Source organism: Dipodomys ordii, unplaced genomic scaffold, assembly GCF_000151885.1.
Source record: "Dipodomys ordii isolate 6190 unplaced genomic scaffold, Dord_2.0 Scaffold55, whole genome shotgun sequence".
In the NCBI taxonomy this organism is placed as follows: Eukaryota; Metazoa; Chordata; class Mammalia; order Rodentia; family Heteromyidae; genus Dipodomys; species Dipodomys ordii.
This window is the reverse complement of record NW_012267271.1, coordinates 5,271,696-5,292,042: the sequence shown is the minus strand read 5'-3', so window position 1 is coordinate 5,292,042 and position 20,347 is coordinate 5,271,696. Positions and strand designations below refer to the sequence as shown.

Sequence of the window (20,347 nt, the reverse complement as noted above, 5' to 3'; positions counted from 1 at the left end):
TGGCCCTGTGGCTCAAGTGGTAGAGCGCTAGCCTTGAGCTGAAGAGTTGAGGGACAGCGCCCAGGCCCAGAGTTCAGGCCCCACGACTGGATCACAAAAAAAAAAAAAAAAAAGAGACTTTATCTCCAATAAACTACCAAAAAGTCAGAAGTGGAACTATGGTTCAAGTAGTAGAGTTACTAGCCTTGAGGAAAAGAGCTCGAATGACTTCAAGCCCCAGGAACCACACAAAAACAACAAAAAGAACAGTGCTCCTCAGAGGAAATGCAGCTCTCCTGATACTCACTTAGCCCTGCCCATGAGCAGGGGCAGGGGCCTGCTTGTGTGTGTGCCCACTGGCCAACACAGCCCCTAGCAGATGCCTCTCCCCCGGCCTCTTTCCCGATCACCTGCCCAGTGTGCTCCTCCCCACAGCGAGACCCTGCCAGTGGAGCACCTGGGTGGAAAGCCTCTGTGCATGAACCAGTACTACCAGATCCTGTCCTCCTGCCGCGTGCCGGGTCCCAAGCAGGACTCCATCTTCAACTTCATCAAGAGCAAGAAGCCACCCTCCCACATCACAGTGGTGCATAACTATCAGGTGGGGGCCCGGGAGGGGCCCAGGAGAGGGATCCAGGACCACCTCCCTCTTTTTCCCCCAGCCTGACTCCGTCCCCTCCACACTTGGGGAGGTTTTGGAGGCTAGTGGGCCACCGTGGGTGCGGCCACCCTGAGCCAGCCCCTTTTTCTCCCCTGCCTGTGGCCGGCAGTTCTTTGAGTTGGACGTGTACCACAGCGATGGGACGCCCCTCACCTCCGATCAGATCTTCGTGCAGCTGGAGAAGATCTGGAACTCGTCACTGCAGACCAACAAGGAGCCTGTGGGCATCCTCACCTCCAACCACCGCAACACCTGGGCCAAGGCCTACAATAACCTCATCAAAGGTGCCTGCCACCTGTGCAGGCCTCGTGGCGTGCCAGGCCGGGACCCAGGACGAGGCTGGCGCAGCCATGTGTGGGTCTGCAGCCTCTCAACTCTGTATCGGGGATAGGGACATAGAAGCTCAGTTTGGTCAGGGTGGTGAGTCTTCTCTCTCTGAGGAGCGCACCTCCATCTATGCCTCCTCTCCCGCCTAGCTCCCCGAGTCACAGCCTAGGCTGTGAGATCTTTGCCAGCCACACCAGCTCCTTGGGACCCTGCATTTCCCCTTCTCCCTCAGGCATGTGGGGTGGGGCACAGGGCGGTGCAGGACCCTGGGGATGGCAGAGGGACTGCAAATGTGCACCCAGCACTCAGGAAATACCATGGAAGCCCCAGAGGCAGGGGACCACCTCTCCCAGAAGGGGACAAACAGGGCAGAAGAGCCCAGGTCCTCAGGGACTCACCCTACCTCACACCGCTCCACCCCTCCCTCCCACCCCCAGACAAGGTGAACCGAGAGTCGGTGCACTCCATCCAGAAAAGCATCTTTACTGTGTGTCTGGACAAGCCGGTGCCCAGGGTCTCGGAGGACATCTACCGCAACCATGTGGCCGGCCAGATGCTGCACGGGGGCGGCAGCAAACTCAACAGCGGCAACCGCTGGTTCGACAAGACGCTACAGGCAAGTGAGGGCCTGGCAGGGCCTCCTACCCCCAAAGGCACATACCTGAGCTTGGGGCCCAGAACCAGCACTTCCAGCCCCTCCTTGGCCTGGCCTCCCTCGCCTCCCACTGGTAACGCTGAAGGGAAGCCACAAGCTGGATGCCATGGTAATTACCGTGCAGTGGCCTGTCATTATGGGGTCTGTATACCAATGGCTGCTGAGTGCAGACCTGCTGGGGTGACCTGCACCTGTAACTCAGGACTCATGGCCAGGGCAAGCCTGGGGACCCGCTGAGGTCCGCACAGCCCCCAGATGGCTTCAGGGCCTTCCCGTGACACTGACCAGAGAGTGGCTGGCTCAGGGGCCACCATCCAGGTGCCTGGGGCTGACAGTGTCCCCTTTTGTCCACAGTTCATCGTGGCAGAAGATGGCTCGTGTGGGCTCGTGTACGAGCACGCAGCCGCGGAGGGCCCCCCCATCGTCACCCTGTTAGATCACGTCATTGAGTACACGTGAGTGTGGCTACAGCGTTGTCCCCCAGAGCCTGGAGGAGACAGGCAGGTGACAAATGTGGCTTGTGGCGTGTCACTCCCTTTGTTACCTAGAAGTTGATTTTTCTCCAGGAAGCTGCAGCGGACACACTTTCTAGAGTCTGTCAGGACAGCATTGAATTCCTGGCCTTGGGACCATGGACAAGTCCCCTGTCCCCTGCCTGGGGCCTGATCCCAGACCTTCTCCACTCGGCAATTTCAAAAGAGCCCACCCAAGAGGCCCTGCCAGCTTGGCTTTTCCCCACCCTCCCCCCCGGACAGATCCAGGCTCTGGTGGCACGGGTGTGAGCTTGAGCTCCCAGGTCCATTTCCTGCAGGAAGAAGCCGGAGCTCGTGCGGGCCCCCATGGTGCCCCTGCCCATGCCCAAGAAACTGCGGTTCAACATCACTCCCGAGATTAAGAACGACATCGAGAAGGCCAAGCAGAACCTTGGCATGTAAGGCCCTGCAGTGAGCCCAGCCTTGCCCAGAGATGGCGTCCCTGGGGTTGGCAACGAGCCACTGGCGCTGCCTTCTCCCCTCCCATTCCACTCCACATCCTCTCCCAGCATGATCCAGGACCTGGACATCACCATGATGGTGTTCCACCACTTTGGGAAGGACTTCCCCAAGTCGCAGAAGATGAGTCCCGACGCCTTCATCCAGATGGCCCTACAGCTGGCCTACTACAGGTGTGCCCCACCCCCAGGAGGAGGGGCAGCCCCTGGGGTCAGAGGGGTGTGCACTCAGCCCCGTCTCCCACGCAGGATCTACCGGCAGGCGTGTGCCACGTACGAGAGCGCCTCCCTGCGCATGTTCCACCTGGGCCGCACCGACACCATCCGCTCGGCCTCCACAGACTCGCTGGCCTTTGTCAAGGCCATGGATGACGGCAGCGTGGCAGTGAGCAGTCTGGGGCAAGGGTGGGAACCCCGGGCTTGAATCATCTCCCTTCCTGCTCATTGTCAACACACCTTGATTAGCATCCACGGTATTCCCATCGGGGGGGTGGGTGATAATCTAACAGATTAGGCCATGAATTTACTTCTGTGCTTCCTGGCAGCCAAAGAGAAAAGGAAGCCATTTGTCCTTTCATTATTGACTGTCAGCGAGCACCCACTCTCTTTTGGGCTCTGACTGGGGGCTGAGAGATGGAGGTCCCAATACTTGGCTCTGAAGGAGCTGGGACCCTAGAGCTGGGTGGGGAGAGGGCACTGAGGTCGGAAAGGAGCAGGGCAGAGATGGTATTGCAGCCTCCTCTGATCCTTACCCCCTTCCAGGAGCAGCAGAAAGTGGAGCTACTGCGGAAGGCCGTGCAGGCCCACCGAGCCTACACCGACCTAGTGAGTGAGTCCTGTAGCCATGTCTCATTGAAGAGGCATGGCCACATTTTAAAGTGAAAAGCCAAGGCTGGGCCCAGTAACTCCCTGGGTCCCTAGTCCCTTATAGCACAGGCCCCTGCGCCTCGAGCCATGTTCTTTCCCGGATGCTGAGGGTGACCACTGCCAGGGAGGTCCAGCTGCTCCAGCTGTGGCCAGGGAGGCAGTGATTGTGTGCCTGTCCCGGCTCTGGCTGGGTGCAGATGGTACCCAGTCCCATGCAGACATCTAGATTTCACTGCCACCATGCCACAGCTGAAGTCCCTGAGGCTTCAGTGTCAGGAACTGCCACAGGGCCCCAGCCAGGACAGCCACACCCAGCTCCAGAGCCCACCTTCTCTGTCCCGCTTCCCAGAACAGTTCTCTGCTTTTCCCTGATCTTAGTTTCCCCATCTGGAAGTCAGGAGCTCTTCTGCCTGGCCTCTAGTCCTGATGGACCAGTGGCTGGACGGGGCCGGGCTGCCACAGGAGTCAGGTGGCAGGATGCCTAGTAGGTCCTTAGCACCTGCTTCTGACACTCCTCTGCCCCCTGCAGGCCATCCGTGGGGAGGCCTTTGACCGGCACCTGCTGGGCCTGAAGCTGCAGGCCATCGAGGACCTAGTGAGCATGCCTGATATCTTCATGGACACCTCATATGCGATCGCCATGCACTTCAACCTCTCCACCAGCCAGGTAGGCCGCAGTCCCAGCCACCCTAGTGCAGGGAGCAGAAGAGAATCTGCTGACAGCTGGACTTTGGGGGAGGGGGGGAAATGGCCCACTGCCAAGGCAGTTTGAGTCCCAAAGAGCTAGGTGCAGCCCAGACAGGCTGAGAAGGCCTCAGAACCCCACAAAAGAACCCACTTAAGTCATTTGCTGGTCAGTTGTAGAGAAACACCTGATCAGCCTGTGCCAGGTGCTAGGGTACAGCCAGGGAAAGGCCGTGGGGCAGCAGTGCCCCCTGGGAAGTTCAGAAATCAGAGGAATGGTGGAAGGGAGAGCTCAGGTCTCTCAGGAGATTGAGGAAGACTCCACAGAAGAGGTGACCACAGGGCTGAAAGATGAAGGAGCTGCTCTTGTGGAGAAGAGGAAGGGCAGCGTGGCAGGAGCAGTAGGCCTTGGGCTGAGCGCTTTGATCCTACTGTGTCCAGGTCCCCGCCAAGACAGACTGTGTCATGTTCTTTGGGCCTGTGGTCCCAGATGGCTATGGCGTCTGCTATAACCCCATGGAGACCCACATCAACTTCTCCGTGTCAGCCTACAACAGCTGTGCTGAGACCAACGCTGCCCGTATGGCCCACTACTTGGAGAAGGCTCTCCTGGACATGCGGGTGCTGCTGCAGAGCCACCCTCGGGCCAAGCTCTGAGCCCAGGGGCCAGCTTGCCAGCGCCACAGCCAAGCCCTCCCGGGGAAGGGCACCTGCCAGGGCTCCGCTCCTTTGCTCTGGTGTCCCCGATCCCTGATCTGAGCCAGGGACAGCATTGGTAGTGGAGCTGCAGGCCCAAGCCCTGTACCTTTTGTGGGCTGTCCTGGGGGCCTGCTGAGACCCAAACAGCTGGGGCTGAGTAGAGAGCCTGAGTCCCCAGCATGCCATCCATGGAGGCCTCCCTGAGGAAGGGATCAGGCCATGCACAAACCATGGCTAGGGAAGTCGAAAAGCTTCCTTTTCTCCCCAGCTCAGCTCTGGCCCAAGCCTGTCGTCTCCAGGGCCAGGCTCCATCATCCTGGAGACAGAGGAGTAGCTCTGAGCCTCCTTGAGGCTGAGGGACTAGGGGCGGGGCCTCCAGATGGAGGGAGACCCCCAGGTCTTGCTTGGCCCTCCCACCTGGAGGCATCGCCCCGTGTGCTGCCATTCTCTTTTGGATAATGTATGTGACTCCTGGGCCTCAGCCCTGTTGCTTCCAACTCAGCTTGATTCCTGAACCACAGTCGTGGTTGCCTCATGTGGACATGCCGGAGAATCCATAAATAAAGGGGAATGGGCTAAGGAGGTGTTTCGGCTAGGGGGCAGGGGTGTGGGCGCTGGGCCATTGGACCACAGGGTTCCCGGGGGAAGCCAAAAGGAGCCGCAGGCCAGCTCCGCATTTGCGCACTGGGCCAAGGATGGTGCCAGGTCCAGGGCTGCGTTCCTCACCTATCCTGGCTTGGGCCTTCCAGGGTCCCCTGAGCTGGGAGCTGGCAGTGTGGCCAGGACCCCAAGAACTGACCCAACTGTTCCCATGGAACCTAACGAGTTAGAAAGGGCAGGTGCATTCACCCCAAGGGCAAACACCTGTTCCAGATGGGCCAGGGACCAACCCCTGGCTCATGGCCAGGTAGAGGCCACAGGCCTTTACAAAGTCACTGGGGCACACTCGAAACCCAAGAGCAAGTCCCCGGGGCGGAAGGTTGGTGGCCTGTGAGCCCAGTACTTGCATGCCTGACCTGCAGCCCTCCCCGCAGGCAAGGCCTCTGGCTTGCCCATCTGAAGATGGACCAGTTTACAGGTGGAGGTTGCTAGAACACTAAGTGACCGCAGTGGGTGGACTTGTCCTGGGAGCCCCAGGCCCACCCCACATCTGCCCGGTCGTCCCAGCTACCCCAGGCCAGTGGGTGGAGGACTCAGGTTCAAGCTGGCAAAAGAGGTATGGATAGGACTGATCCAATGAGGCCATCGCAGGTCCCTTCTGGCAAAATCTCCCCAGGGCAAGGTGGAGGTGGAGCCTGCCTGCCACAGTCTCCTGATGAGATTCGAGAAGGCTCTGTTGTAACTGGCATGGCTCACGCCTGTCATCCTAGCTGCACAGGAGGCTGAGATCTGAGGATTGCAGTTCAAAGCCAGCCTGGGGAGGAAGTGAGACTCTTAGGTCCAATGAAGTACCTAAAAGTCAGAAGTAGAGGTGTGGTGGCTCAAGTGGTAGAGTGGCAGCCTTGAGTGGAAAAAGCTAAAGGACAAGCGTCCAGGCCAAGTTCAATGCCTAGCAGCAGTACACACACACAACCAGTTTGACAACGAACTGAATCCTCCTCAGGTCACTACCAGTCTGAAGTGGCCTTAGTTGGAGATCAAGGTTCTGAGGCCTCTGAGCCTGCCCATGAGGACAAGGTTGCTTTACCCGTGCTCACTGCGGACAGCCTACTATGGGGATCAGCTCCCGTGCTGGAGCCAGCTGTTGGTATGACCTACATGTACCTCAGTTCTACAAGACCTCTACCAGCCCAGCTCGATGTGCCAAAGCAAGACAGTCCCCACCCACACCAGAAGTACTGACTTAACAAAGAACGTGAGCCATTAGGAAGGGTGCAGTTCTGGGGCCTCCCATGCTAGGGGTTGGGCCTGGCCCAGCCTGCGCCACACAGGGTCACTAAGACCCAGGACGAGTTCTGTGGCTGAGAGCTGGGCGGTGGGCTGAGTGGGCACTGGTGGGAAATGTCACAGGCCATTCATGCTCCTGCCTCCGGGTCTGGAGGGACCTGCTGCTTCTGGTTTCCTGGTCCTAAGTGTGTCCTTTCCTAAGGGTCATGTCCCCCAGGCGTCCCAGCCTCTGTTCATGAGCCCAAGCCACCAGAGTTTAAGATTTTATTTGAAAACAATAGTAAACAATTTCATTTAATTTCCTTAAATCAAACCACCGCACACTTGGCTCGTCGGTCAGTCGGTCGGCGGGGAGGGAGGGAGGGAGGGATGCGGCGGCGCCCCACCTCCGGAGCCAGCCCGGCCCTGCCTGTCTGCCATGGCTTCGGACACAGCCTTTACCAAATGAGCGAGTAAAGCACCACGACATTGTGCTTCAGCAGCAGATTGCGGACCTCCCGAAAGAGAGAGGGGTCTGCTTCACTTCTGGAAACTTCCAGGAGGCTGGAAGCATCTCCAACGAGTGGGGCAGAGCGACTAGAGACAGACGGTCCCCTAGGAAGAGCCCTTCCCCAGGCTGGGCAGGGGGCTCCAGCCGATGGGGCGGCCAGGAAAGACGGGGGCACGGACACGGCACACGGGAGGGGGAGCCCCAACTCCGGGTTCCTTTGCGATTTGTTCGAGGAGGGATGATGACAGCTGCTACTGGATGGCCAGACAAAAGGAGCTGTAAACCCTCGGGTGCGGTGCACCCACATGTGCAGGCTCTTTTGTCACAAGGGGACACGGGGACAGGGAGCAGAGAAAGCCCTTGTGGTGTCAGGAGGATGACCCGGGGTGGAGTGGTGACAGCAGCCGCCAGGCGCGTGCGTGCTCGCTGGGCCTACCCCATACGGGAAACACTGGCGAGGTTCTGGAATGGCAACGGTAGCAGGGAGGGCACGAGTGCTTCGCTTCTCCTGGCCCGGCCTGGGCAAGGGGCTGCAAGCTGACCGGACCCCTCTGCAGGGCAAGCTCTTCCAGCCCCTTCCCCCAAATCGCACCTGCCTTTGAACAAACCCCAAAATAAATAGCGTGCACTTTTCACCTGGAATTCCTGGCTGGAGACCAGAGGCACAGCCCCCATCCACTACCCCACATCTGGTGCCCAGGCCAAGGGCACTTTCTGCCCAGCTAGAGGCTGGCAGCAGCACAGCGGGGTCTCTGACCACGTGGCTCCCAGGCAGCAGGCCCTCCAGGGTCCTGGTGGAGGGACTGGCTCGGCCCTTTGGTCCACCTTGTCCATTAAAATTAAAATAACGAAAAAGAACAAAAAGGCTCCACTTGGTGACTTGGGTCAGGTGAGGTCTCTGTTCCTCCATCTGTCATCCTGCCCACCCTGCGGGCGCCATGCGGGCCACACAGGCCCACCAGTCACTGCAGCTTCGTCCCCAGCTTGCGCTGTCTGTTCCTGTAAAATGGGGTGGGGTCAGTGTGGAGACACTGGTGTCCAGGGGCCTGGCCCTGGGCCTGCTGCTCCCCGTCACAGTACCCAGGAAATGGTGGCAGTGGTGAGTGGTGTGAGCCAGCGGGCCCGGGAGCTGGAGAGGGCCAGCCCATGGCTACTCTCCATCACCATCCCAACCTCCCAACTTGGAAGCCCAGAAAAAGAACCAGGAGACAGGGCGGGATAAGGGAGGCGAGAAGCTGCTGGCCGGGTCTGTACAGACAAACCAACCAAGGGGGCGCCCGTGTCAGCACGGAAACAGAGCGCCCTCCCTCCATGCATGGCAGGTGTGGAGCAGGAGGCCGGGCAGGGGCACAGTGCCCCTGGCTTAAAGGGTTCTCATATCCACAACGGGCTCAGCAACCTGAGGGAAGCAGGCCTCATCACCCTATTTTTTTTAATGTATTTATTAGTTTTAGTACTGGGTTTGACTTGGGGCCTTGATGCTGTCCCTTAGCTCTTTCACTCAAGGCTGGTGCTCTGCCACTTGAGTCACCCAGCTCCATTTCTGGCTTTCGTTGGCTCACTGGAGATAAGACTCTCGTGGACTTTCCAGCCTGAGCTGGCTTTGAACCATCCTCAGATCCCAGCCTGATAAGTAGCTAGGATTACAGGTGTGAGCCACTGGCACTGGCTGTTGTTTTTGTGTGGGTGTGTTGTTTGTTTGTTTGCCAGTCCTGGGGGCTTGAACTATGGGCCTGGGTGCTGTCCTTGAGCTTTTGTGCTCAAAGCTAGCACTCTACTGCTTGAGCCACAGTTCCACTTTTGGCTTTTTGTGGTTAATTGGAGATGAGCCTTGTGGACTTTTCTGCCTGGGATGACTTCAAACTATGGATCTCCGGATCTCAGCCTCCTAAGTAGCTATGAGCTACCAGAGCCCAGCACTCCTAGTCCTTTTGTTTAAGTTTGTTCAGACTACTACCTCCTTCCGCTGCTTCCTGACTAGCTAGGTATATAACCACTATATACCTGGCCCATTATCCCTCTTTTCTAGAGGTATTGACCAAGGCTCAGAAAGGAAAATAGGGCCTGTCTAGGGTCCTCATTAAAATCTAGAAACCTAACTATGGCCCAGAAGGCCTTGAGCTACATGGCCCCAGCCATTGGCCTACTGAGGTCATTTCCTCTGCCAGGAGCCCTCCCTGCCAGCCTCACCCATCAGCCCTGTCTGCTCTGTCCCATCACTCCAAGGAGAATGGACCCCTGTCACTAGCTGGCAAGCCTCTGAACTTCGCTCCTGACCTGCCTGACACAGAGCCAGCCTTGGCTCCTCACAGTCCCCTGGCTGCCACACCACAACAGAGCAGAGCAGGAGAGAGAGAGAGAGAAAGAGAGGGAGAGAGAGAGAGAGAGAGTGTGTGTGTGTGATCCAGCCAGCAGAGAGAGAGGGGTGTGCGTGTTGTGTGTGTGTGTGTGCCAGCCAGCAGTGTGTGTGTGTGTGTGTCTAGGTAAACAAAGGCAGGTGGCATCCAGCCAGGCAGGCCAGTCTGGGGGAGAGCTGGGCCAGCTGGGGTTTCCTCCTCTAATGAGATTGCCCTGCCCTAACCCTCAAATCCCCTTTCCTCGTGGATCCCGGCTTTGCCCTTAAGCTGGTTAGGGTAATTTGGACCTTGAGGTACTCACACATTCCCTAGGTGCCAGGCCCACCCTGCCCTAGGCCTCCTCTGGAGCCTGACCTGTCTCATTGCCCCTCTGAAGCCCTGGGGAGGAGGAGCGGCCCTCCTCAGCCTGACAGGCAGCCCATCCAGAAGCTACGGTGAGTTGAGTCAGGAGACGGCACAGCCCAGCTGTGCCTTGACTTGCTATGCAAGTGCAGGCTGGTCTCCAATAACCAGCTCCTGGGAAGTGCCAGGCGCAGCAGCCCCCGGGGAGGGCCCTGTCCGGGTCCTGGGCTGTGGAGGTTCAGTGTGCTCAGCCCCCCGCTCGACCCCCCCCCCCACTACCTGAAAGCGCTCGGGTGAGGACTTCCCTCCTGTCTCAGTTTACTCATCTGTAAAATGGGGCCCAGGAGAACTCAATGAGGCAATACCGGAAAAGCCAGTGGGGACCATGGCGACCGCTGTCCCTTCAACTCACCTGGCTTCTGCCCGGGTCACTGTATACTCAAACCAGAGGACATTGGGAATGAGGCTCGTGTCCCGGATGAGGAAGAACTCAGAGATAGGCCTGGAGAATAGACACCAGAAAGCCCTGAGCCTGCCACCAGGGCAGATGCCTGCCAGTTCCCAAGGCCCACACCACACTCGCCCCCATGGCCTGGCCTGGGACCCCAGAACCACTGAGAAACCCAGGTGTGTCACTGTGTCACCTCAGGTGGGGACACCACCCACAGCCCAGCAGGACTGTGGCTGCCTTGTAAGTCCCTGAGAATCTAGGCAACAGCAAAGGTTGGCACTCTGGCTTCTGGGCTTGGGGAGACCTGAGTCCCTGCAGCAAACCCCTTGGGGAGGTAGAAGCCAGGCAGGTGGGGCCTGCAGCCTTGTGCCACCACAGGGCCCTTCTGCCACCACTGTGCCCGCAGGAACGAGCAGGCCCCAGTGCCGTGAGGGTGGGATGGCCAGGAGCCGGTTACCAGGCTGCTATCCTGGGGAACAGCGGGGTGAGGACCTCCTGGGTGAAGACAAACCAGGCGATGGCCATGAGGCTTCCAGCGATGCCCCCGTAGAGCACCTGGCTCCAGGTGTGGTACAGCAGGTAGACCCTGGGCCAAGGCCAGAAGGGAAGTTGATGAGAGCCAGCCAGCCACGGGCCCGCACACTCCCCATGTCCGAGCGCCAGCTCCCCAGGGACCTGTGTGTACACGGGTGGAGCCACGTGCCCACGGGACAGGCTCCCAGAACACAGCCTCCACTCCATCTCTAGCAGGACACAGGATGTTGCACCCCAATAATGGCTCCAATGGCTCCCCACCTCTAGATGTGCTAGCTTGACTGGGAGCTGCCTCTCTCCTGTCCAGCCTTTGATCTCTGACTTTGTCTTCCAGGGGCTCCTCTAGGAAGCTGGGCACAAATGGCCAATCCACAGAGCTGTCTCCAGAATCTCAGGCTCCCTGAATGAGCTAGAAGGGGGCAACTAAAGCCCTGCCCCTTCAAACTGGAGGCCTCAGGTCCTTTACCAGCCCTGCCCCACAGGCTCTGGGACCAGGGTTCGGTGGGGTCCAAGGCCCAAGAGCGCAGCAGGGCACTTGTGGGTGAGGCCGGCTCCTGCTCCCTCCGTACCTGCTGTAGGAGACTAGAAAGGCCGCAGTGAGGAGCCCCAGGGAGAGCACATGCCTCCACAGCAAGTCCAGGAACCTGGCGTTATTCGTTTGGTGCATTCTGGGAAAACAGGCCCATCAGACAGCCTTAGACCTCAGCCTGGGGTCCAGGCCCCTTCTGATTCAGTGCAGCTCCTCCCAGCCCCGAGGGCTGTCCCCAGGTGTAAGCGGAGTCCCCAGCAGAGCCCAGCCTGGGTCACCACGGGGGAGGTCCAAGCTTACCTTAAATACAGGAAAAGGAAGGAATAGACGGAGAAGAACCACATAAACTGGGAATGGCTGGAGGGCATCCCGTACTTGGTGCCCACTGCTGAGTGGGGGGCTGAGAGAGAGAAGAGACCAGAGCATCACCTGAGGACAGGGACCTCCCAGCCAGGCCCCGACCTGGGGGACCCCAGGCCCTACCTCCACAGGGCCGAGGCTCCTGGATGACGTTCTTGATCAGCCAGTTGACCCCTTCGTTCACTGCCAGGCCCCCAAGGAATGAGATCTGCCAGGGAAACGCATGCAGTCAGCTGGGCCTTTTGTGTATCAGTGATCGGAGCCTCACACTGGACCTCCCAGGCCAGCCAGGGATCCACACAGACAGAGGGAGGCAGAGACAGGAAGAAGGCAAAGCAGATGGGCTTGGCAGGGTGGGGGCACTGCGGAGTGGCAGAGGGAGTTGGGGGGTGGGGAGAGACAGACTCACTGTGTGCAGCTCCCGCTTGAATATGATGAGGGTCACAAAGCCAGTGATGACAAAAACAGGGCTGAGGCTCAGGTATGCAAGGAGGTATCCAGAGAGATCTCCTACGTGGGGGAAGGAAGAGCACTGAGCGCAGGCATCAGAGGGGCCAGCCCCTGCAGGTCACGTGGGGCCTAGACCGAAGAGGAGGCCCCCACAGAGCTAGAACCAGAGTCATGGGTGCCCAGTGACCAGATGAGCCATTAATATCATGGGAAGCTCATATACCGTGAGCTCCGAGCAGGTGCCTCTAATACGTCCCCGTTGTAGGAGGAAGGAACTGAGTCCCAGCAGGAGTCTGTGACTTGCTCAAAGTCAGAGCCAGGAAGAGGTGGAAATCCAGGTCTTTGGCCTGGTCCCACTATACCCATCCGGACCCCACAGGCTGTGACACCAGAGGCAGGCCGGGACTGCACAGAGGGCCTCGGGGGACCACAGTGCCACCCCAGGACTGCCCTGCTGAACCCTGGCACTCTGGAGAAGTCTGCCACTCTCTGGACATCACCCAGGTTTGGTCCACATCAAAGACTCTGATCGGGCCAAGTCCCACAGGCTGGCACGAGCCTGTGACATGGTCTCTGCACCGAGGACACAGTCTCTGCCGGGACCCACGCAGGTGCCGGCGCGTGAGATGGCCCGCACTACCAGCCTGGCCTCACGCCAGCAACAGGGAGGTGTGCACAGAGGGCTGGGCACAGACTCTGGGCCTGCAGAGATGCTGTACCCACCTGGCCTTACCCAGCCTGCTACCCAGAGGGGGGCTCACTCAGCATTGGCCTTAGAGAAAAGGGTTCAATTACTGGGGCTGCCACCGTACCAACAGGTAACAGATCTTTCCTGTTTTTGGAGACAGGGTCTTAATATGTGAGCCAGGCTGGCCTTGAACTTGTGCACCTCCAGCCTCAGTCTCCCCAACGTGAGAGTACAGGACTGCGCCACCACGCCTGACTAGTCCTAGCTCTTTCCCTTTTCTGAACATCTGTCTCCCCATCCGCCTCCTTCCAGCCCTGATGACTGCAGGCCAGGCGGTGCCAGTGCCCCCCCGCTTTGTCCCCTCAGCAGGTGACAGCACATTGGCCACCCTGTAGCTGATGCCAAGACTCTGGCCTCGCCACTCCCCACGCCGTCTGTGGCTCCCACCGCCCCTGGGCTGCGTGTCCTTCAGGCCCGCTCACAGGCGCTGAGCTGCCCGGCCTGGCCTGCTTCCCTAACACGCTCTGCGCCAGTTCCAAGCCTGGAGCTCTCAGCTCCCTGGACACCCTGTACTCTGTCCTACTTCTGGGCCTTTGCACACACTGCTTCCCCACCTGGGATGCTGCTGGGGTGAGGGCAGCAAATACAAACTGGGTAAAGTACCCCCGACAGTGGCAATGGGAAAGTCTGACTGGGACACAGCTCTCTCAGTCTGCGACTTGGTGCAGCCCCAGGCCGTCTGTCTCTCGCTCTACACTGAAGTTTGCAGGAGCAGGGCAGCCACCTCTCCCTACACTCCACCCCAGCATAGCTCCTCACACTTGTCCAGGTACAAACACTAGGTTAAAGCATGCATAAGGGAAGCAAGTTCAATGTGATCGGGGTATGAGAAGCGCAGGGGTCTCAGACACATTTCCAGGGGACTGGCCAAATGCCCCTCATCATGGCCTGCACGTACCATGTTGCTCGCAGCTGCCAATTTCCTTCTTGCAAAGTTTCCAGCCCTGCAAGAAGCTTTTCTAAAGCCAAGGAGGGAAGATGCTGAGGCCTTAGCCAAGTCTCTCCTCCACTCCCCCCCCTTTTTTTTTGTCGGTTTGGGGCCTGAACTCTGGGCCTGGGCGCTGTCCCTCAGCTCTTCAGCTCAAGGCTAGTGTTCTACCACTTGAGCCACAGCGCCACTTCTGGTTTTTATTTGTTGCTTATGTGGTGCTAAGGAAATTGAACCCAGGGCCTCATGCATGCAAGGCAAGCGCTCTACCACTGAGCCACCTTCCCAGCCCCCACCCCTTTGTTTTGGTGCCAACATGAACTCAGGGCGTAGGTGTTCTCCCTTAGCTTTTTCCACTCAAGGCTGACACTCTACTACTTGAGCCACAGCTTCTGGGGGGTTTTTGGTGGTTCACTGTATGGATTTTCCTGTTTGGGCTGGCTTTGAATCACAATTCTAAGGTATCAACCTCCTGAGTAGCTACGATTACAGGTGTGAGCCATCCTCTCTTCCAGCATTGGTTTTCCCCCTATAAAGCATTTTCCATAGAACAGCAGTACAGGAACCCACAAGGCCTGTTCACCATTCTAAAACCCTGAGCAGACGCAGGGCCTAGCTTGGAATGTGCTTAATGGGTCCTGGCTGAATGAATGAAGGAATGGCAGGCAGGCAGGCAGACAAGTGGGTAGGGCCCAGAACTTGGCAGGACTGCCCCACCCCAGCGTAACCCAGAACACCCAAAGTCAAAGTTCTCTGGCATGCAGCCCTGGAGCCCTCAGCAGGGCCTCACTTCCCTGTCTCTGACCAAGGCAGCAATGAGAGCATCTCAGGAGTCACCAAGGGTCCCAAACATCCTACCCAGAAGGGTCCTGGGAAGGTGGGCAACGTTAACTCCAGTAATTTTTGTTTGGTGCCGGTACTACATGCTGTCCCTTAGCTTTTTAGCCCAAGACTGGGGCTCTATACTACTTGAACCACAGACCCACTTACATCTCTCTTTTAATTATTTTTCTTTTCAGTGGTTCATTGGAAATGTGTCTCACGGACGTTCCTGTGCCGGCTGGCTTTTGCAATGGCAGTCCGCAGATCTCAGCCTCCTAAGTAGTTAGGATTACTGACGTGAGTAAGCACCTGGCCCTAACTGCAGGTATTTACTGGTGTTTACTTGGTGCTAGGCCGTGGGCATGGTCTCCTGAGGCCTGCTATCGTTTGATTCCCACACCATGTTAGAAGAGCCGTGTTCATGCCACTTTGGAAATAAGTGACGGGGGAGGGGGCGGGGGGCGGGAGAAGGCCCTTGCAGGAGGCCCCAGCCTGCACCGGGGCCGGGATGCGTCTCCTCTCCAGACTCGGGGTCCACACTACTCGCGCCGACCGCCCCCAGAACCGTCGCTAATGGATCCTCCGGCTGGCGCTTCAAGAGGCATGTTTGATGCAAGCTCTGGAAGTCGCGATCCCCGGGGCCCCCAGCCGACTGGGCGGGCGCTTTCGGCTGCGCCGCTCAGGGCGTGGCACCAGAACACGACCCGGCCGGGCCCCGGCTCGCGCGCCCCTGCAACAGGGAGCTCCGTCTCGAACGAGCGCCCCGAAGCCCCGGGTCCGAAGGAAGCCGGCACTCCCTGCACGCCAGGCGCGGCGGAGGCCCCCGGGGGCCGGGAGAGGGCGGGGCCGAAGCGCCAAGGGCCAGGCTGGGGAGCCTTTCCCCGCCCCCTACGGACCCCGGCCCCATTCCAGCCCACCCGGGCCCCCGACCCCGGGGAAGCGCTCCGGCCGCGCAGCCGCAAGGCGCGCGAGCGAATAGCTCGCAATTTCGCCCAGCTCATCGCCGCCCGACTGCGCCTGCGCGGCGCGCGCCGGCCGAGCCCCTCCGAGGCTCACGGTTTGACAGTTCCCACCCCGGTCCCTCGGCGCCCACTCCGCGGGCCTGCGCGACCTGGAGCGCACGGGGCTGGGGGGTCGCTCCCAGGAGGAAGTCTCCCGAGTCCGGGCCGCCTTTTACCTGCAGGATATTCGACGTGGGTGAGGGTCACCGGCCGCCATGAAGCGGGGAGCGAGCACTGTCCGTCCGCTGCCATCTTACCCGGAGACCGGGCTTCTCTGAGCAGCCAATGGGGAACGAGGGGGGCGGTGGTCCTGACCTATCACGCCGGGGAGGCGCCACACACCCAATCAGAGGCCGATATAGGTAGTGGCGCAGCCATTCAGTGTTCAGCCCTTTGGGCTGCAAGGAACAGCTAATCAGACTGCAAGAACCCTCGGCGCCTGCGAGCCGGCCCACTCAGCACCCAATGCGGAGCGAGCGCAGAGAGTTGTTTGACCAATCAGGAAAAGGGAGGGTTCCAGCCTTGAACAGAAAGCAGAACAGCCAACCCGAAGGTGTTTCTGGAGTGAAGGGTGGGCAGGGCGAGCCAATCAGGCACTAGCATGAGGGGCGTGTTGTGCTTTGGTGGGAGCTTTGGTTCGAGCGGATCTGCAGCCCAGAGAGGAGGGTTCCGTTGTTGGAATCTGCTGGACACCACGGAGTCTGAACTGACCTACTTTTAACTATGACTAAACTGAGGTCAAATACGACTTCTGCTACTAACCAGACTGCCGTTATGTTCACAAAGTGCTCGGGTCGAAAGGGACTTCCTGGGGAGGAGAGGGGTACACTAGGCCTTAAACACTTAACAAGAGGGGGAAATGGAAGGTTTTTTTCTTTTTGTCGGCTGTGGGGCTTGAGCTCCGGGCCTGGGTCGCTCAGCTCTTTCACTCAAGGCTAGCACTCTACCCCTTTGGGCCACAGCTCCACTTCGGATTTTTGGAGAGAAGAGTCTCACGGGACCAAGCACCAGTGGCTCACGCCTGGAATTCTAGCTATACAGGAGGCTGAGATCTGAGGATTGCGGCTCAAAGCCAGCTCAGGCACAAAAGCCCGTGAGACGTTTTTTCCAAGGCCTGGGCCCTGTCCCTGAGCTCTTCAGCTCAGAGGGAGTGCTCTACCGCTTGAGCCACAGCGCTACTTCTGGTTTTCTTGTGGTTTTATTGGAGATGAGAGTCTGACAGACTTCCCTGCCTGGCCTGGCTTTGAATCATGATCCTCAGATCTCAGTCTCCTAAGTAGCTAGGATTACAGGCATGAGCCACCAACACTCGGTAAGACTTTTTTTTTTTTGGTCGGTCGTGGGGCTTGAACTCTGGGCTTGGGTGCTGTCCCTGGGCTGGCTTTGAACTGCGATCCTCAGATCTCAGCCTCCTGAGTAGCTAGGACTACAGGTGTGAGCCACCGGCGCCCAGCTCAGTAAGACTCTTCTTTTTCTTTTTTTTTGGGTCCGGTCATGGGGCCTGAACTCTGGGCCTGGGCGCTGTCCCTCAGCTCTTCAGCTCAAGGCTAGCGCTCTACCACTTGAGCCACAGTGCCACTTCCGACTTTTTTCTTTTTTGCTTATGTGGTGCTGAGGAATCGAACCCAGGGCCTCATGCGTGCAAGGCAAGCGCTCTACCACTGAGCCAACTTCCCAGCCCTCAGTAAGATTCTTATCTTCAATTAACCACCGGAAAAATGGAAGTGGTGCTGTGGCTTCAAGTGGTAGAGCACACTAGCCTTGAGTAAAAGAGCTCAGGAGCCGGGTGCCCGTGGCTCACGCCTGTAATCCTAGCTACTCAGGAGGCTGAGATCTGAGGATCTTGGTTCAAAGCCAGCCCAGGCAGGAAAGTCCGAGAGACCCTTATCTCCAATAAACCACTAGAAAACCAGAAGTGGCGCTGTGGCTCAAGCAGTAGAGCACTTGCCTTGAGCTGAAGAGCACAGGAACAGCGCCCAAGCCCAGAGTTCAAGACCTACGACCGACAAAAAAAAAAAAGAGAGAGAGAGAGCTCAGGAACATTGTCCAGGCCCTGAATTCAAGCCCCATGACCGACAAAAAGGATGAGGAGGAAGAGGATGAGGTAGTAAAGGAGGAGGAGGAGGGGAGGGGGGAGGCTGGGAAGGGTTGTGAAGCGTAAACAAAGGAGGAGGCTGCAATGCTTGGTAAGAAATGTACGCATTATCCTGCCCATGTAATTGTAACTCCTCTGTACAGCATGTTCACAAATAAAATAAAATTTAAAAAAAAAAGGAGGAGGAGGAGGAAGAGGAGGAGGAGGAAGAGGAGGAAAGAGGGAAGGAAGAAGGAAATTAAAAAGATTCTCAGGTTTTCCTGAGGCCTGACTGGACCCAGTAGGGATAGAAGGAACCTTGGTTATTTTTCTATTCCCTGGTGCTGCCATAGAGATGTCTTGCACCCTACCTGGAAGAGCCCTGGACAACATCCCTGAGCAAGGCCCAGGTCCCATTAGCAACACTAGTGTTTATGGATGGAGGGAGGATAAACCAGAATTATTCATCAGCCAGAGTGGCTCCTCTACCAGTCTGGCAGGGTGGCTGGACCGGGCAGGAGCCATGATGGGGACTTTGACTCTGCCAGTGGGCCTGGAAGGCCCCTCCCCCAGCTCAGTGTACTCAGTTTCCTGCCCAGCCTTGTTTGGGTCTGCTGGTCTCTGGTCCCTGTCACCTGTCCTTCGCCACCTCAGGCACTGCCATTATTAGCAGGTGAGAAGCAGGAGATGAGAGGAAGGAGTTGTGAGCTTTCTAAAATAGCTTCCCTGGGCCAGACAATCCTTACCCTTCTGTGCTGTACTACCCCTCCCCAGTAGGCCCAGAGAGGCCAAGTCCACAAGTCAAGCTTGTTAGACCCCAGGGTGCTCTCCCTGAAGAGCACTTGAGGGACTGCTGAGTGGAAATTACAGGGTGGGGTATCTCTGGTGGAGGAAACAGCTTAAGCCAGAAAGAGAAAGGGGAGTGAGTCACTAGGGAAAGGGACAGTGGCCTGGCCACCCAAAGCCTGGGTTGGGAGTGTGTGTGTGTGTGTCTGTCTGTCTGTCTGTCTATGTTTAAATACACGTTAGCCATACATGGTGGCTCAACACCTGAAATCCTGGCTACTTGGGAGGCAGAGACCAGGAGGTTCCACTTTCAAGACCACCCAGGACAAAAGGTTAGAGGAACACCATCTCAACTAATAACCTGGGCATGGTCCTGCGATGCAAGAGGCATTGAAGTATGCACCTGGCCCCAGACATAAAAAACCAAGACTCTGTATGAAAAATAGCTAAAAGTGAAAGGGCAGAGGCAACTGGGTCAGTGGTAGAGCAAGCATAAGACCCTGAGTTCAACCTCAACACTGAAAAAAAAATAACAAAACAAAATACATCTAGTCTGGAAGGATGAACTCTGCCCGTAATCTTTGCACTTGGGAGGTGGAGGTAGAAAGGTTTTCACTTTGAGGCCAGCCTGGGCTACATGGCAAGTTCCAGGCCAGCCTGAGCTATGCAGCATGACGCTGACAAATCAATGTATATCACATTATATATGTGTGTGTATTTTTTTCCTTAATTTTTATTTTTGGCCACTGCTGGGGCTTGAACTCAGGGCCTGGACACTGTCTCTGAGCTTTTTTTGCTCAAGGCTAGCACTCTGCCACTTGAGCCACAGCACCCGTTCTGGCTTTTTCTGTTTCTGTGGTACTAAGGAATCAAACCTAGAGTTTCAGGCATGACAGGCAAGCACTCTATCACTAAGCCACATTCCCATCCCCATGTATATTTTTATACATCCATTCATGCGGAAAATTCCAGGAATTGAGTGTATGTAGCTTGATGCAATTTTACAAACTAGATGTGCTAAACAACCCCCAAATAAGGAGCCAGGACCCCAGAAGCACTCCAATCCCAACACACACACACACGACTTCTGACATCCATTAGGCATGCCTAGAGTTTGTACCAGCTATAAACAGAAGCTATAACACTACACTGGACCTGTGACTCACATGGAGCACTGTGGCTGTGACTTGTCCATGCTGAAATTGTCTCATAGCTGTGTTTTCTTTCTTTCTTTCGTTGGTCATGGGGCTTGAACTCTGGGCCTGGGCACTGTCCCTTAGCTCTTCAGTTCAAGGCAAGCGCTCTACCACTTGAGCCACAGCACTACCCCTGGTTTTCTGGTGGTTTATTGGAGATTAGAGTCTCATGAACTTTCCTGCCAGGCCTGGCTTTGAACTGTGATCCTCAGATCTCAGCTTCCTGAGTAGCTAGGATTAAAGGTGTGAGCCACCAGCCCCCAGCCCAAGCCGTGTCATCTCTTAGGATAAACATGCTGCCATTTATTTCACATGCTGTTCTTGGGGACATCTGTGGCCAGCAGTGCACTGGAGCTATGGCAGCCAACACGGATGTGGACTGCATTGTCCTTTCCAAATAGGCCTAATTGGAGATGCCTGGAGATGCTTTTCTTTCTTATTTTACTTTTTGGTCCCAATCCTGGGGTTTGAATTTAAGGACTAGGCTCTGTCCCTAAGTTTTCATGCTCAAATCTAATGCTCTACAAGC

At 57.4% G+C, this 20,347-nt stretch overlaps 2 protein-coding genes across 3 annotated transcripts in view; one reads left to right on the top strand and one right to left on the bottom strand.

Moving 5' to 3' along the window:
* Positions 1–5,443, top strand: part of Crat (carnitine O-acetyltransferase) — a 12,234-nt gene extending 6,791 nt beyond the window's left edge. Inside the window, exons 4-13 of the mRNA XM_013021370.1 lie at positions 415–580; positions 750–924; positions 1,405–1,583; positions 1,977–2,077; positions 2,434–2,553; positions 2,665–2,787; positions 2,863–2,998; positions 3,376–3,438; positions 4,010–4,147; positions 4,606–5,443. Of these exons, the coding sequence (XP_012876824.1) occupies positions 415–580; positions 750–924; positions 1,405–1,583; positions 1,977–2,077; positions 2,434–2,553; positions 2,665–2,787; positions 2,863–2,998; positions 3,376–3,438; positions 4,010–4,147; positions 4,606–4,821 (1,417 nt within the window). The 3' untranslated portion in view covers positions 4,822–5,443. The remainder of the gene's footprint in view (positions 1–414; positions 581–749; positions 925–1,404; positions 1,584–1,976; positions 2,078–2,433; positions 2,554–2,664; positions 2,788–2,862; positions 2,999–3,375; positions 3,439–4,009; positions 4,148–4,605) is intronic.
* A 1,629-nt stretch (positions 5,444–7,072) lies between these two features.
* Positions 7,073–16,150, bottom strand: Dolpp1 (dolichyldiphosphatase 1). 2 transcript variants are annotated; one of them, XM_013021327.1, is made up of 8 exons: positions 15,939–16,150; positions 12,223–12,323; positions 11,937–12,021; positions 11,754–11,853; positions 11,494–11,592; positions 10,848–10,976; positions 10,352–10,441; positions 7,073–8,239 (listed from the first exon to the last, which is right to left on the bottom strand). In XM_013021327.1, exons 1-8 carry the CDS (start codon positions 16,012–16,014, stop codon positions 8,203–8,205), a joined length of 717 nt encoding a protein of 238 aa, XP_012876781.1. In that variant the 5' UTR covers positions 16,015–16,150; the 3' UTR covers positions 7,073–8,202. The 2 variants fall into 2 exon arrangements, with proteins under 2 accessions (XP_012876781.1, XP_012876782.1); XM_013021328.1 differs by lacking the exon at positions 10,848–10,976.
* Positions 16,151–20,347: the final 4,197 nt, after the last annotated feature.

Excerpts from the sequence above, each read along its gene's own strand:
- Dolpp1 (XM_013021327.1), bottom strand. The coding sequence starts at position 16,014 with ATGGCAGCGGACGGACAGTGCTCGCTCCCCGCTTCATGGCGGCCGGTG. Across the intron at positions 12,324-15,938 it reads CCACGTCGAATATCCTGCAG|GAGATCTCTCTGGATACCTC; the intron begins GTAAAAGGCGGC and ends TCCCCCACGTAG. Across the intron at positions 10,442-10,847 it reads TTCCCCAGGATAGCAGCCTG|GCCTATCTCTGAGTTCTTCC; the intron begins GTAACCGGCTCC and ends TCTATTCTCCAG.